Source organism: Aphis gossypii, chromosome 1 (assembly GCF_020184175.1).
Source record: "Aphis gossypii isolate Hap1 chromosome 1, ASM2018417v2, whole genome shotgun sequence".
Classification (NCBI taxonomy): domain Eukaryota; kingdom Metazoa; phylum Arthropoda; class Insecta; order Hemiptera; family Aphididae; genus Aphis; species Aphis gossypii.
Genome location: NC_065530.1, coordinates 49908076 through 49924367, shown reverse-complemented (window position 1 = coordinate 49924367; position 16292 = coordinate 49908076). Strand labels below are relative to the sequence as shown.

Sequence of the window (16292 nt, the reverse complement as noted above, 5' to 3'; positions counted from 1 at the left end):
CCCATTTATTTAACACACAATGATAGAGAGTGTCGTATCCCCGGCGGCACTTGGAGGCATTCAAGGTCGCCTATTTATTTAACATGGAAAGATAGGGAGTGTCGTACCCCTGGTGTGAGTAAGTTATTATCACGATGCAGAAAATCGTCGTTAAAATATGATCTAAGGTGGAGACCGTTATTTTAATCTATTCTGTGATTATAATGATAAGATAAAATGAACAGCTAACTCCATAGATAATACATGGCTAACTTATTAAAATTTCGTGATTATAATAAAAATTATAAATAGTGAAGTGTAGTTAACTAGTTAATGAGTAAGGAGTAAGGACTTCAAGTAGTTTGACTAGTGCCTACAGACTGTTAATCGAAAATGCAGCCTATTCCGATACCTTGCTCATTATAACTGCTGTAATGCTGTACAACTGCTGGCCATCTCTGTAACAAAATTAAGAATTTTCATTACCCCAGTAGGTATCTTCAATAATCTAAGTCCTGTTAAATATAATTAATATAAACGTAAACATAATATTGTCTACCTATGCTTATGAGTGGTTGTTACACCAACACAAATTTAATATTCTAATCTGTGTTGACTAATTTTCAGCACTAGTTCAGTCACAAAATTAATTATTTTTATTCTGTGGTTCAGTAGTGAAACTCTAAAGCTCAGTTTAGGACGTTAGTCCTTTTAATGGTTTAATCCTTACGACATTCATGTGACAGACTACAGTATTTATAACACAATTATCATTACACCGTAAGTAACTGTTTGTAGTATCTTTAAGTGTTGTAATATTATGAAATTATTTTGAGACAAATAGATTTAAGTATAATATTTAAAGTAGGTCTAAACGTTGTTAACATCTTTTTGGTAAAAAAAAAATCATTAACTGTTGTTTTATTATGTTAAAATATGCAGTTTATTTTTTGTTCAAGAATTATATTAAATAAATAAGTCAAGAAAACTTAATCATAAAAAAATCATTTATTTGGTATGTCTAATTTTACATTTTTCTCAAATAATTACCATTGTCATTTGTGGATAAGGATATATTAGTAAATAATGTTTCTAATTTTTGCCATATTTTCCTAAAATGTAAAACAAATAATAATACACTTATTGACAACCATTTACCTACTGGTACTGATAAAATATAAAATTTATATATTTTTATATTATATACACATTTCTTAATAAATATTATGAATATACTTTGTTCCCATATACATTACAGTATATCGCTGTTTGAAGACTATCTTAACTAAAATATGGTGACTTGAGCTCATTTTCTTACTGTAAAATTGATAATAAATTGATTGTTATAACTCAAAGTATGGAATTAAAAGATAAGTTATAGTGAAAATAAAATTATGCTATGCTACTGAACTTATTTAACTAGTGCATAAACTGTTATTTAATAATTTTATATTATTATTAATGAAAATATTCACTATTTATACTTAAAGTCTTGTACATATTCTCTGTTATACATAAGAAGTAACTTTAATTAATATCAGTTTTTCAGGCAATAATCATCTGTCCTAAAACCAAGTTAACTATTTAAAGACTTATTTAGTTATACCATTGCTATCCATAGCAGTTCATTGTCATAGTTCCTTTTTGTATTGTAAACAGTTCTAAACAAAATAGCAAAAATCCACAAATTGATATGAATTATGTCGATTGTCGACTATGTAGTAGTAAAATTATAATAAATACCTTATACAAATATATCATATAATTATCATTTTGACAATTAAATCTGTTTTATTTCAGAATAACAGAATGTGGATAAAAATGAAACAATATTCCATACAAAATGAAGAAGATATTAATGAAATATTAGTGAATAATATGGATGATTTTAACAATGTGTTTGAATTAAATAAGAAAAATATATTACAATCTAACAAGAAAATTATGCCGGGCATGGATTTAATTTTGCTCAAAGCGAACTTAACTCCATTACAAATCCAAAAAACTAACTCTTCAAAATCGTTATTGAGAAAAAACAGTAAAATGTATATTGTAAGTTGTATTAACATCAAAAATAAAAAGGGGGAATATTTCAGTTCATTAATAGATGATATAAGTGAAAATGATAGAATAATTGTAATTAATGGAGTTGTACTTAAACAGTTTAGTACTTGTAATTCTAGCATTTTAACTGTTTTAGTTCGACCTCAAGATAATTCTTCAGTTATCTTATTTAAATATAAAACTGTATTAGAAAAATCAAACTCACTACTTGAAAAAAATCTTTCTTTATTAACTGGTTCTGGTGTTTATTCGTTATTTGGAAATGTAAAAAAAATAGAAAGATATGATGATGAAAAGTTAATGTATTTAAGATTACAATGTTGTGATAAATCATGTATAAAAACTCTCAAATATTCTAATTTTGTTAGTGAATATAAAAACAATGTAAATAATAAAACATCTTCTGGAATAAAATATGATTTTTATTCAAACAAAATTAATATTTTAGTTAAATCTCCAAGTAACGATTTTATTTCATTGTCACTTAATCAACGAATATCTTTAAACAATGTAAAAGTGAAAAATATAGATGATTCAGATATATTTTTACTACTTATGAATGGAAATAGTCAAAATATAAAAGCTGATCCAATAGAAATTGGTATTATAAATTCTCTTAGACCTCCTACAAAACATTTTCCAATACCAAATGAATTAAAACCTGCAACCCGTCCTAAAATCAAACCATTATCTAGTGATGTCCAATTGGTTTTAAAAGATAATACTCAGAAATTAAGTACAATTATTTCTTCATCGGAAACATTACCAATAAGTTTTCAACAGAGTGAACATAATGAAACAACATTACTCGATTCATCTAATGAGGATGTTGTCAATGTGTCACCACTAAATCAAGAATTTTCAACTTCTATAATGTCTATTGAGAAAGACAATTATGTTTACAATGAAGCTAGTTCATTTGGCCAAAAAAAATGTAATGACAACTCATTAATTCAATTATCAAATAAAGATATTTCATTATATGAAAGGAAAATATTTTCACAAAGAGAAATTTCACCAAGCTCTTCTACGGATGGTTCATGTTCTCCTAGTTTCTTTAACACTGAACCAGAATTATTAATATCCAGTCAAGAAACTCAATCAAATAATTTTAAATCTAATATTTTAAACCAACCTTCACAGTGTATTGGTCCTTGTAGACTAATTCATACCGAACCAAACATATTTGTTAGTAATGAAATTGTAAGTGGGTATTGTACAAAATGTATAGCATTTGTTCAAAAATGTTTTCTAAAATGGTCAAATCAATCTTCAAATATGGAATACAAGTGTCCTAAATGTTCTAATATTGTACATCTTACATTTTTTTTTATAATGAATTTTCTGTATGGAAAAAATGAATCCCAAGCTATACAAGTGTGCTGTTATAATAAACATGCTGAACATGTAATCAAAAAAATTTCAAAAAAAAATATAAAACTCGAAGAATATTTATCAAACCATAGTACCAGAAAACTAGTGATAAATTCCATAAAATCACTTATAAGTAATAAAACAAAAGTAAATATAATCTTTTGTCTTTCACCAAGTGATAATACTAATATACTTATGGGAATAGATACTAAATATGTTGTTACATCTACAACCGAATAAAAAATAAGTATTATTATTATTATTTTTCTTTTTTACCTTGTAAAAATATTGTAAATAATAATATATTTGTAACCATTTTCAACTTTTTAATTACTTTTTCTATTCTAAATGTGTTGTAAAAAATTATCCTATTAGTTATTAGTTTTAGTAATATACTATATTATTAATATCTGTACAGTATTTGTGTAAATAGAGTCAATAATAATAATTTTAATATTGTTTTGTATTTACCTATTATAAACAATCAAATCATTTGAATCATATTCATAAATTATTTTGTTAGGGATAATAGAGAAAAATAATTGAAACTTATCATAAATCATAATATTAAAAGATATATACTCAGTATATTTTTGTAATTCATAAAAACATTCATTTAAGAGTAACCCCATTCTTCCTTTCCCTCATTAAAATTTATAACCTAATATTTAGTCTAAGAGATTACTCGTTACTTCAGGTGCCAGTTATTAACAATCTTAGATTTGCATAAATGAAATAAAAACAAATTATTAAAAATTAGATTTTTACTTATAATCTATCCCCATGCACTTTGTTGCCCTTAAAGAAATTAATAATGCAAACTCTTTATGAATAATATGTTTTATTTTATAATAGCTGAACAACAACTAAACAAAAATTCCGGTCTATAGTTTCTATCTAAATTCCTATTTTCTTCCTGCAAGTCTAATCTATTTCTAACAAATTTATTCACAATCGGTTGAACGGTTTTGAAATGCATTAAGGGTAGACAGACAGACATATATTCATTTATATATATATATATATATATAGATTATGATACATGTGTTATCAATATCTTAATTTCAATAATATCACTGGAATTCAATACCTTATAGTCCAAAGAAAAACATATGAAATCCGGAAAAATAAATCATATAACATTCTAAAATAATAAGATTATTAATAATACTAAATGTCTATGCAACAATTGGCTAAGGACATAACTATGGTAATAATGTTTTAACAAATTACAGAATTTTTAAATTGAATTGGGCGATATATTAGTTAATTATAATTTTTTTATATATATAATTAATCTATTTTATATTTAATTACATATTATTTAAAATGTTTTGCAAAATTTTCAATAGTTCACTATTTTATTGTTATAATATGGTCTTCTACAACACAATTTCATGACAGGCAAACAGATTAAAAATGTTATTCATTTTCATAAATAGTTAATTTACTGTTGTATAATATTATATAGACAATTATGTTGTGATTTGTTTATCTAAATATATAATTATAGTAAAAAAAAAAAACATGTAATTCAATATAAATATAGTATGTATTTCATGTCAAAGTTACTTCCACTGGAAAGTGAGAGGTCTCTTCACTATGTACATTTTGTCATTATTGTATATAATGTTATCAATTACGCCTACTGTTCAACACATGTAATAGAATCTGATTACTAGTCTAAATACAAATTATATTAATTTATATTATGTATATAAAAATTATAAAAAAAATTAAGATTTAAGAAAATAATTTAGTTAGTACTACAAATATAGAACAAATGTTTTATATTTGTGATTATTGATTAATATCCATCCTATTTGAAGGATAAAAATATGAAAATGTATTTTTTTTAAATGTTGGTCTTAGATGTTAGATGAGATATATACATATTTAATATAACATAATTATAATATTATAATATATACATTATACATATATAGTATTTTTATGTCAAAATCTTAATGATGTTGAATAAAACTTAAAAACATTTTTAACATTTCAGAGTTAAAATTTTCATAGGTACTTATTATAAAATTAAAATTTCTTTAATTTTACATATATATCAAAACATAAGTGAATATGATATCTATTATAAAGAGAAGATGTTTCCCAGGATGAAGAATCCGCAAACTGAAGTAACTTTGGCATAGTATTACAATCAAATGACAAATGTGTATAAATGTCAGTCATGATTAATACATGTTTATTTTGTAAAAATTATTTAATATATTATACATATAACAATATAAGCGAAAGAAAAATAAATAATAAATTACCTATCCAATATATATGTTATCTATTTCACAATATTGTATAATAACACAATTCTTTTAATGACTCAATAATACTAATAATTTGAATTAATCTATTCTTTCTAATATTTTGTTTTAATTTAAAATAATACTATTATACATTTTAAGTATTCATATTCTAAATTTTGGTTTTAAATGCACGCAACTAAATAAATATTAGTTATTAATTCTAATAAATTATATTATTTTGAATTGATAAATAGGATATTAAAATTTGATGGAAATGTAATCTGGTTTAAAAATAAACAACAATAAAATTAAAAATTAAGGAATTAATGAATTCATTCCCAAAAATAAATATAATGACTAAAGTTTAAAATATAAAATACTTGAATGAAGTTAATAAGTAAATTATGTAGTAATTACTTTAAAGTGGATTAAGTAATTTTTCAGTTCAATAAATCATTTATATCAGATAAAGACAATTGTTTAACTTGTGACCGAGTTTCTTCTTGTTTAATCCATAAATCATTCCAGTTATTTGCAGAATTATGAAGGGACATTGGTTTCATTTGTGGATTAACTGAATTATTTTCAAATCCTGAAAGTCTGCTTTGAAGATTCATTGATTTGTTTTCAAATCCCATTGATTTTGACTGAGATAATGAACTTGAGGTAGGTTTTATCTGATTTGACCAACTTATTTGATTAATATTTGAATCAATCAAAGACGATGTGAGATCCTTGGGTACTGGATTATTCTTGTTGCTTTTTTCTACACTTGGAGTAAGGGTAAAATCTTGTTGAAACGTACGGAATGGTAAATCTTGAGATTGCTTTGTCCTAAAATTAATAAAATAGCACAAAATATAAATTATGGTAATTTTTTGTACATTAAACCATTAAACATACTTATTTTTAATAAACACTGTTTTATTAATAAAAAATTGTTTGATTCCTTTTTCTAATTTCATAAAAACAAATTTTAATTTTATTTTATTTTATTAACAATCTTGTTAAATTTAAAAAAAAATTAACTTGGTTCAAAATTGTAATGATCACAACTTAAATTAAATATAATAGAATACTTATATATTATAAAATAAGTGGTAATGAATAATGATACATCCCTAATTTTGAGGAGAATCAAATCTATCTATTGTTTATTTACCATAATGGTTATTAAAACAATATAATACATAAAATATATGTAAAAAAAGGTCATGGGGGAAACTGTCCCCCATATTCCCTCCATATTAACATCAATGATGTGGGTAGTGTTCTGTTATACTAGATGTCGAATGGATCACCGTTATGAGTGTGTTAAATTTTACTAAAATTATAAATCCTTGTATAAGAGAAACAATTCTGAGTGTAGACAATCTGTCAGCCTATTTATGATTATATATTATATATTTTATGATATATCTTGATATAAATATTAAAGTCATTTATTTTACTTGTAGTACCTATTACAGTAGTTTGATATAATTTTTCCTGAAAATATTGAATTTATTATATTATTGGTATTTATTTATTATAATAATATATAGTTATACCATATTATGTCAACTTATGGAATGCAAAATTTAATAACATATTTCAGTAAATACTGTAAAACAGTAAAAATAGTATCTAAAAAACTGTAATATTTTAAAATAAATTAAAAATGTTATTGCTTTCTAGTATAATTCATATAATAATATAAAATACAACAATTTAAGTTCCCACAAAAAATATTTTTAAATTATACTAAAATAATGAACATATTTTTATTTATCATTTAAATAAAGAATTTAATCTAAATTGAAACTTAAAATATCTATAAAAACCAATTGTCTTTACACATTTTATAATTTCATGGTTTCAGTATAAACTAATTAATATAAAAATATTTTATAAAATTTTTAAAATTAGGTTTTAACCATAAAATAGCTTGTAAATATTTACAAGCTATAAAAAAAATTATGCCTATGTATTTTTAATATTTATATACATATATAAGAATACATTTTATGGAATCTTATATTACATTTTCAAGAATTTTGGCCTAGCAAATAATTTTAATCGACAATTGCAGAAAAAAAAACTAAAAAAAATTGAAAAATGCTCATGCCTATACTTGTAAATAGTTCAAATTTTGATAATTTTATTATAAATAAAAAATAATAATATAAATATTTCGTGAAAATTTTAAATTTCTGAGTTACATAAAAAAAAAAAAAAAAAAATTGTTGAAAATTATATTTATGTAAAAATTCCTGTTTTTCATAGTTTTTTTGTAGTTCTTTTCTGATTATAAGTAATGGGAATTTAAAAAAAAGACCGTTCTATAGTATAAACTAGATCTAATATTATTCAAAATCATCCCCATTTTAGAAAATCAAAGCCTTTTATCAACAATTTATTGTGTTCACATCCACAAAAAAAAAAATAATAATAATAATGATAAAATCAATACATTCATTTCATTGTTCTGCTCAGAATCAGAGTTATTAATAGATTAAGGAAAAATGGTAAAATAATAAATAAAATTAAAAATATACTTTGATTTTTCATAGTTGAAAGACAGACTATTTGTTATTTGAGTTATTTCATTGGAACCAGATAATTGCATTGAAGGTTTTTCAACAAAACTTTCAAATTGAAATTCATTTGTTAAACCATTTGACTTTGTAGTTGTTCCATTTTCTAAAGTTAAACTATTTGAAATTGATCTACAAAAAGTAATGAATATTTATTCACATAACACAATAAAATACAAATAAGTACTTAAAAAATAATAAATTAGTAAACAAATATATGTACCTATGCTGTTCATTTAGTTGTTGTAATTTAGCTCGATGTTCAGTTTCAACACTAGAAATCATTTCTTTCACAATTGATATTAAAACATTGAATTGATTTAGTGTTAGTGTATTCTCAATACACATGGGTATTAAAAAAGGTAAAATACTGAGAGCCATAGTTTCTTTTGTAATGTACATTTTTTTATGGGAAAGTATAATCCTATATACACCTGAAAACACCAAAATTAAATCATTTTTTAATAATTCAAAATAATATTAATAATTACCCAAGATGCCCATAATCACAGCTGGATCTTTGGAAGGTATTTGAGGTAAAAATGGAATAATATCATCAAGTACTAGCCATCTATCCAAATATTCAATTAATTTACCAATGCAAACAAGACATTTTACACGAACCTAAACAGTTAAATATACATTAATAATAATTTAAATCTTTTAAAGTGTTCTTATATTCTTTTTTAGATTATTTTAAAAAATAAGTAGGATACATATTATTTTTTATACTTTCATTGAGTTAAATTCAAAGCATTTTTTTTTCATATTTACACATTTAAAGTTTTTAAGATAATTGATAGTTTCAATAATTATTTTCATATAAATTTGGTAGGTAGGTACATTTAAATAAAATATGGATGGATAGTATCAGGAGCAGTCGAGTAGATTGAGTCAATATTTCAGGCCCGGAATTTATATTTTCCAGGCCAAAAATTAATAGAGGATAAATAATTTAGTCATATTTGGTTAAAAATTAAATAATGACCATAAAACTTTATTATTTAAAAAATATTTTCAACATTTAATGTAAATATAATTATATATATATTTTTTTTTTCAATTTTTATTATCAACATGACCATCTGGGTCTTGATCGAAGTCTTTTCGCTTGGGAGGGGTAGAGTGCAGTATGTAGCCCTTGTACCCCCTTCTATTAGGAAGAGAATATTCACATGTGTGGACTTCACTCCCAATGGAGTGGGTCCGGTGGGTGACAGAGTAGGCAACCAGAACAACAGCTGGGGGGGGGGAGAGAGACTACAGAAAATTCTGCAGTGTATTTTTTGCACTGAGCCGGGTTCGAACTGGTGACTGCGCGCGTCGTGGCCAACTTGTGTAACCACTGCACCCACTGCCCAAAAGGCAAAAATTATATAAATATATAAATTACACATAAAGTATATTCTTTATTGATATATATCTATATATTATTATTAGCATATGGCTCCGGCATAAATAGTAAAGACATAATTTAACAATAGGTAATGAGTGCTAATAAAACCTATTTATCACATATACCTATATACCTAAAATTAACTCTTACGAGACTGCAAGCACCAACGCTCTGTAATTGATAGCGGCGGTATAATTATTATTAGTTATTACAAACATTAACAATAATAATATTATAATTTGTAAATAAATCTTTATACAAACTGTTTGGCGTATAAATCTGTATAAAATATATGTTTTGTACAACAGCAGCATATGGTATAAATTATTTGAATGAAATAATTTCATATTATTTTGTAAACTGTATTTTTTTATTTACTTTATTTTTTATTTTAAAATATCATTAGGCCATATAATCTATTATTGTAATGGATCACTGGGATTTGTCCCAGTGTCCTATCTGGCCAATCCACCTCTATGTGTTATATTTAATATTTAATTTATTCTTAAACAACTTATAACAAAACCAAACTAATATTAATCAAAAATTTGTAAAATAAATTACAATGAAATAACAGGTAATTGCTGTCTCATGCGGCATATTCATTAAAATATTATGAACTAGCTAAAGTAACTGATTATTTTAGCAGTATTACAATTAATTAGCTGTTTTAGGGCATAGGTATGCATTGAAAAACACATATTTTTTTCTTCTATTTAATAGTGTAGCCTTGTCAATAAAGCTCTCTTGTTGTGTTACTATCAAAATTATGATTAACAACTTGGCTGCCATGAGATTCTTTTTGAGATCTCACTGAACTTTAACTCCCTGCCACTAGATTTTTTAAAAAACTTCCATTTAATGATATGGTACTTTTTTTAATTTTTTGACTTCAAATTTTACATACACATTATTGACACATAATTAAAAGTTTTTTTATTGGTTTTTGGATTTTTAAAACGTGAGATCCCAAATAAGGTCTCATAGCACTGCAAATTAATTTTTTGGTAGTTATCAAAATATCCCTCAAACTGAGATTCCAGATAAAATCTCAAAATTATTCTGTACCTATATCAAATATAACTATTAATAGGTGTATACATTTATAAATTTAACCATGGTAGTACACAATACATTTTAAAATGATATAATTTGTTTGAAAATAATTTTAATGACTTACAATGAAGCATAAAATAACAATATTTTGTAGATATGTATAAATTCATGTTTCAAATTGGTAGTATACAATTTAAAAATTTAAATTTACTTATAAAGTTATAAGTTATAACAAACATTTGACTTCACTTTCCCTACTCTTTAGGAACTTAGTTTCATAATAATTAACATAATAAAACAACACACTTTTTATAATTTCAACATGGTAGTATACAATTTGAAAATAAAAATTATTTACTTATAAAGATATAACAAACATTTGACTTCACTTTACCTACTCTTTAGGAACTTAGTTTCATAATAATTGACATAAAATAACAAACTTTTTATAATTTCAACATGGTAGTATACAATTTGAAAATAAAAATTATTTACTTATAAAGATATAACAAACATTTGACTTCACTTTACCTACTCTTTAGGAACTTAGTTTCATAATAATTGACATAAAATAACAAACTTTTTATAATTTCAACATGGTAGTATACAATTTGAAAATAAAAATTATTTACTTATAAAGATATAACAAATTTTTCACTTAAGTTTATCTATTCTTTAGGAACTTAGTTTCATAATAATTGACATAAAATAACAAACTTTTTATAAATTCAACATGGTAGTATACAATTTGAAAATTAAAATTATTTACTTATAATTATAACAAATATTTTACATCAGTTTACCTACTCTTTAGGAACTTTTTTTTTTTTTAGGAAAATTTAGGACTTAGTTTCAAAATAATTTTTATAATAAATAATAACAAATCAATCTATACTAGAACACTGCGATGTGTGTCATTGAAACAAATTTGACAAACATATCTGTTGCACAATAAGCACATAGTTCTAACTTTTAAGGAATGTGCCTGTGCATATTTTCTACCCTTTTCTGCAGATGTCTTCATATAACATTTATAGCACCTACCTTTTTTTACAACTACTAGTTGATGATTTTTTTCTAATGGTCTGTATATAATATTGCTTTTCTTAATGAGACTTTCTACTAGAGACGTGCGAAAATATGTAATAGAAGTTTTATTCTTTGTAACAAAATTGTATAGATGTGAAGAATTAACAACACCAATGTTTAATAGTATGTCTATAAAAACTTTACGATACCATTTTAGCGATCTACGTAGTGGATTTGAATATGAAGCTTTTTGATCTGAAAGATCAATTGAACTTTTTCCCTGATTATATTCTAGTACAGTAATTGGTTTTGTTTTTACCTTACGACGTTTTTCAATGTCAATCATTGTATTAGTGGTTTTAGTACTACACATAAGAAGCTCCCTCTTGTCTCTCCATTTCATAATCATAACATTAGTATTACTACGTAAACTATACGATTCGCCCTTTTTTAATTTTTTTTGAATTATTTCTTTTGGATTGGATTTTCTGTTAGCTCTTAGTGTTCCAATAAGATATGTGTTATGTTGTCCAAGTATCTCAGCAAGTTCTATGCTTGTATACCAATTATCAACAACCATTGTTCTACCAAAATTTAGAAATGGATCAGTCAGTTCCATCACAAGGTTTGTTGCAACACTGCCATCAACCGTAGCTTCTTTGCCAGAATAAACTTTAATAGAAATAGTATAATTTGGAGGTATGCAAAGTTTAAACAGTTTAATACCATACTTGTGCCTTTTGTTTTTAATGTACTGTTTAAATAATAATCTTCCTGTAAACGGTATGACGGATTCATCAATACACATGATCTCTGAAGGAATCATGCAGTTGTTTGAATTTATCATCACATCATCAATCAAAGTACCCAATTTATATAAACGGTTATTCTTATCAGCTGTTTCATTGTTTTGATAATGAATCATAGATGTAAGTAGTTGGAACCGATTACGGCTTATTATTTTACCAAATGATGTTGAAAACAAAGTTGAGTTGCTCCAATACATTTCTACTTCTGGCATTTGCACCAAACCCATCCATAGAACAAGGCCTAGCCAATTTTGTATTTCTTCAACTGTTGTTGGAGTCCATTTCGACAAGCGGCTAAATTTTGATATTGGGGTTGAATTAATTTTTTGTTGTGCATAATTGTTAGTTTCTTCGACAATTTTTATAATTATTTCATCACTAACGATTAATTTAAAAAAATCGAAAGGTGTACCATCTAGTAATACATCAAATAAATCAGGATTAATACCAATTATTTCAGAATTTGGATTGAATGAATAATTGTTAATAACATTATCATCTGGACGCCATGTTCTCACTGGAGTTGTCGTAGATGTAGACAAAGGTGTTTTTCTCGGACGTCCTGGCTTACGACCTATCGATATTGGTAAATTATTATTGATATTTTTACCTGGCAATGCAGCATCCAAATCTGATTCGCTTGATTCTGATACATGAGTAGTGTGACTATCATTGTCTTTATTACATACAGTAAAATCAGGATCATTGTAGGTATCATCAGTTAGATTATTTTCATCAGAATCAGAATCAGATAATTCGAAGTCGGAATCGATTAAAAGTTGATTAATTATATCGTCACTTACATTCATGATAAATGTATTAATTTAAATAACTAGTAAACAATAAAATATGTGTATAAATGTATAATACGCTTTTATGTATTTCAGTGACATTACCATGACAAAATAAATTCGTTTGTCTATGCGATTTCGGATATAACGAATTACTAATTACGATTACGATTCATGTTTGTAGTATCATAATATTGTATTTGTATTATCAAGTAATAACATCAACCAACGTGGTTGATTATCAAAAATGTTCAGTATGCCATAACTCCTTAAAAAAAAATATTTTTCATGTGCTATCAAAACAGGCGTGTAGTGGACACACTGTACAATTAAATTACACATTAAAAATCCTAATAAATGAGATACTCAATGAGAACACAATTCATAAAAAAAAGATTGCCCGAGATTTCATATGGAATCTCATGGCAGGCAAGTGAAGTTTTGGTGAGATTTTATATGGAGTCTCATGGCAGGCAATTGAAATTTTCAAAAAAAACCTTGGCAGCCAAGTTGTTAATTTAGCATTATAATACACTAATGTGTTTTTACACAAGTATAAAACAATGAAATAAATCATTTCATATTAATATATATTTAACTTACTGAAAGATCAGAAGTTGACAAACATAATCTTTTAATCCTAGGTAATAAGGCATTTTTCATGGAAGGGCCTTCTACGAGAGTAGCTAATGATGGAATCACTGATAGACAAGTTTCTTGAACTGGTTTTGAATCCAATTCCAATGTTTTATATAACATTGGTAAAATATCAGATTTGAGATCCTCTAGTGGTGCTAATTTTAATAATAATTCCATTTTTTGAAGGAATATGAAAGGAACCTTTAAAATTATAAATTGATAATACTAAATAAATCAATATTCATGAGTCATGTTGAAAAGATACATACTTGAACTGGTTCATGTACTTTCATTATAGGTTTTAAGCATGGTAAAATATGGTGAACAAACTCATCTTTAGTACAGTTTTCACAGACATAAAAAATATTTGGTAAAACAAAGGGTATCATAACAGGATTAACACAATCCTTTACAAGACATGGAAGAATCCTAAAAAAATGACATAATAATAAATATTATATTGTTTCATTCTTAATAAATAATAAATAAATAATTTAGTCACCTTTTTAAACAAATTCTGTGAGGTAATTTTTCCATTATTTGAGGTAAACCTTTGTAAAATTGGGATTTTTGTAAATTATCCCATTGAAAAAGTGAATCCAAATAATTTAAAGTTTTAACACCAACATCATTAAAATATTCTATCTATAAAAATAAAAATAAATTAAATGGCTAATTTCAAAGTAATAAATAAATATCTTACTTTTAAAAATTCATGTTCATCAGGTCTGTCTTCAGGTCTAAAACTTAATAATAATTTCACTGGATCTCGGAGAGCAGCATCAACAATTGATATTTTTGGTGTATTATATTTCATCTGTTAAATTTAAAGTTTAGCACAAAATTTAAAAAACAACAACTAGTTTCATACTTCTTGTAAGTTGCGTTTATAAGTAGACCACTCATGATTTGACTGTAATGGTGCATTTCCTTTATTATAGATAGCAAAAATTAATACTCCTAAAGAATACATGTCATTGGCTTTAATTTGAATGTGATCACAACCTGATTCAGGCGCTAAATAATCTAAAGTTGGTTGTGCCCAGGGATGCACATCTACCTTATACTCCCAGCTAGGCCATGTAGGCTGTTCAGAAAAAAAACATAAATAGATAGAACTATTATCAACTAAATAATTTTTTTTAGTCCTTACATTTGGATCTACTGGATTGATACTTTGAGAACAAAAATCAAATCCAAATATTTTCCATGCTCCTTGTTCATTAATTACAACATTTTCTGGGCACAGATTGTGATGGAGTAGCTTAGCATCATTATGTAAAAATGCTAGACCTTGACCAAGTTGCATTAAGCCATATTTGATATCAATATCAAATAAATTGTAATCTTGCAGACTTTTAGACAATGGTTGTGGTGTATTTTCCAGCTTACCAAGGACATTAGCTAGACTACAAAATACAGGTTCTGTAGCAAATGCTAAACTTTCTCTGAAAATTTTTAACTATATAAATAAATTATTTAACATTCAATACATTCTAATTGTATAAACCTAGATTCTTCTAAAGTATGTTGAACAGTTAATATTTGAGGATGTTTGAGCCTGGCTAGTTGGGCTACACCTTTTTTGACAACTTCTATTATGTGTTCTCGCTCTGTTTTTGACCATTTATCTAATTGTCTCTTTTCTAATACAAAAATAGATGCAGATTGCTGTGTTGATTTCTTATAACCACTGTATATTTTCCAAAGCAATCCTTATTTAATAATAAAAAAAATAAACACTTAAAACCATTATAATAATAGAAATTTATAAAAAGTGCACAGCTACATTCAATGAAAGAAATAAATATACATACCAACACCAGCACTTGCAATATGTTTAGTGGCTTCATACTCCCTTGTAACTGGATTGCCAGGTAATACTGTAGATAGTTGTGACATAGTACTTGTAACAGTAGATCGAAATTTATTGAGTACATCCATGATTATGATGTGAAAACCCGAATTTAAAAAAAAATAATTTAAACTTCAGTTCTAATAGGTTGGTTTATGCATCTTTAAAAATCATTATATTAAAAATGATAAGGATATTGATAAAAAAAAATAAAATGTTTTGTGATAATAGATGTAAAAATGAATTTTTGTGTCTAGGAAAAAATATTTGCATCCAGTATAAAATTGGAATCCCGGACGAAAAGTCCGGAATGAAAAAAGTTGGACTAAAAGTCCGGGTTCATTTTTTGATTGCCGGACAAAAAGTCCGAGTACATTTTTACTGTCGGACAATTTAGTCCGAAAATATAAAATTGTCTATAATGTCTATATGTATTATATAAATGTAATATTATATT

The 16292-nt window shown here is 25.2% G+C and overlaps 2 protein-coding genes across 5 annotated transcripts; one reads left to right on the top strand and one right to left on the bottom strand.

Annotated features, from left to right (window-relative positions):
* The first annotated feature begins 118 nt into the window (after positions 1-118).
* On the top strand, positions 119-3866 carry LOC114123635 (uncharacterized). Of its 3 annotated transcripts, XM_027986683.2 has the most exons (3): positions 119-469; positions 607-759; positions 1780-3866. In XM_027986683.2, the coding sequence occupies exon 3, from the start codon at positions 1789-1791 to the stop codon at positions 3655-3657; it is 1869 nt and encodes a 622-aa protein (XP_027842484.2). In that variant the 5' UTR covers positions 119-469; positions 607-759; positions 1780-1788; the 3' UTR covers positions 3658-3866. The 3 variants fall into 3 exon arrangements, with proteins under 3 accessions (XP_027842484.2, XP_050054437.1, XP_050054436.1); XM_050198480.1 differs by lacking the exon at positions 607-759; XM_050198479.1 differs by having other exon boundaries at positions 119-759.
* Positions 3867-4950: 1084 nt separating this feature from the next.
* LOC114123626 (SCY1-like protein 2) lies at positions 4951-15998 on the bottom strand. 2 transcript variants are annotated; one of them, XM_027986669.2, is made up of 12 exons: positions 15798-15998; positions 15491-15695; positions 15134-15428; positions 14852-15067; positions 14684-14797; positions 14483-14625; positions 14250-14409; positions 13945-14181; positions 8752-8884; positions 8484-8694; positions 8222-8392; positions 4951-6518 (listed from the first exon to the last, which is right to left on the bottom strand). In XM_027986669.2, exons 1-12 carry the CDS (start codon positions 15922-15924, stop codon positions 6125-6127), a joined length of 2406 nt encoding a protein of 801 aa, XP_027842470.2. In that variant the 5' UTR covers positions 15925-15998; the 3' UTR covers positions 4951-6124. The 2 variants fall into 2 exon arrangements, with proteins under 2 accessions (XP_027842470.2, XP_050054435.1); XM_050198478.1 differs by lacking the exon at positions 15798-15998 and having other exon boundaries at positions 15134-15442; positions 15491-15630.
* Positions 15999-16292: the final 294 nt, after the last annotated feature.

Excerpts from the sequence above, each read along its gene's own strand:
- LOC114123635 (XM_050198480.1), top strand. The coding sequence starts at position 1,789 with ATGTGGATAAAAATGAAACAATATTCCATACAAAATGAAGAAGATATT.
- LOC114123626 (XM_027986669.2), bottom strand. The coding sequence starts at position 15,924 with ATGGATGTACTCAATAAATTTCGATCTACTGTTACAAGTACTATGTCA. Across the intron at positions 8,695-8,751 it reads TGTGATTATGGGCATCTTGG|GTGTATATAGGATTATACTT; the intron begins GTAATTATTAAT and ends TGGTGTTTTCAG. Across the intron at positions 8,393-8,483 it reads CAACTAAATGAACAGCATAG|ATCAATTTCAAATAGTTTAA; the intron begins GTACATATATTT and ends TACTTTTTGTAG.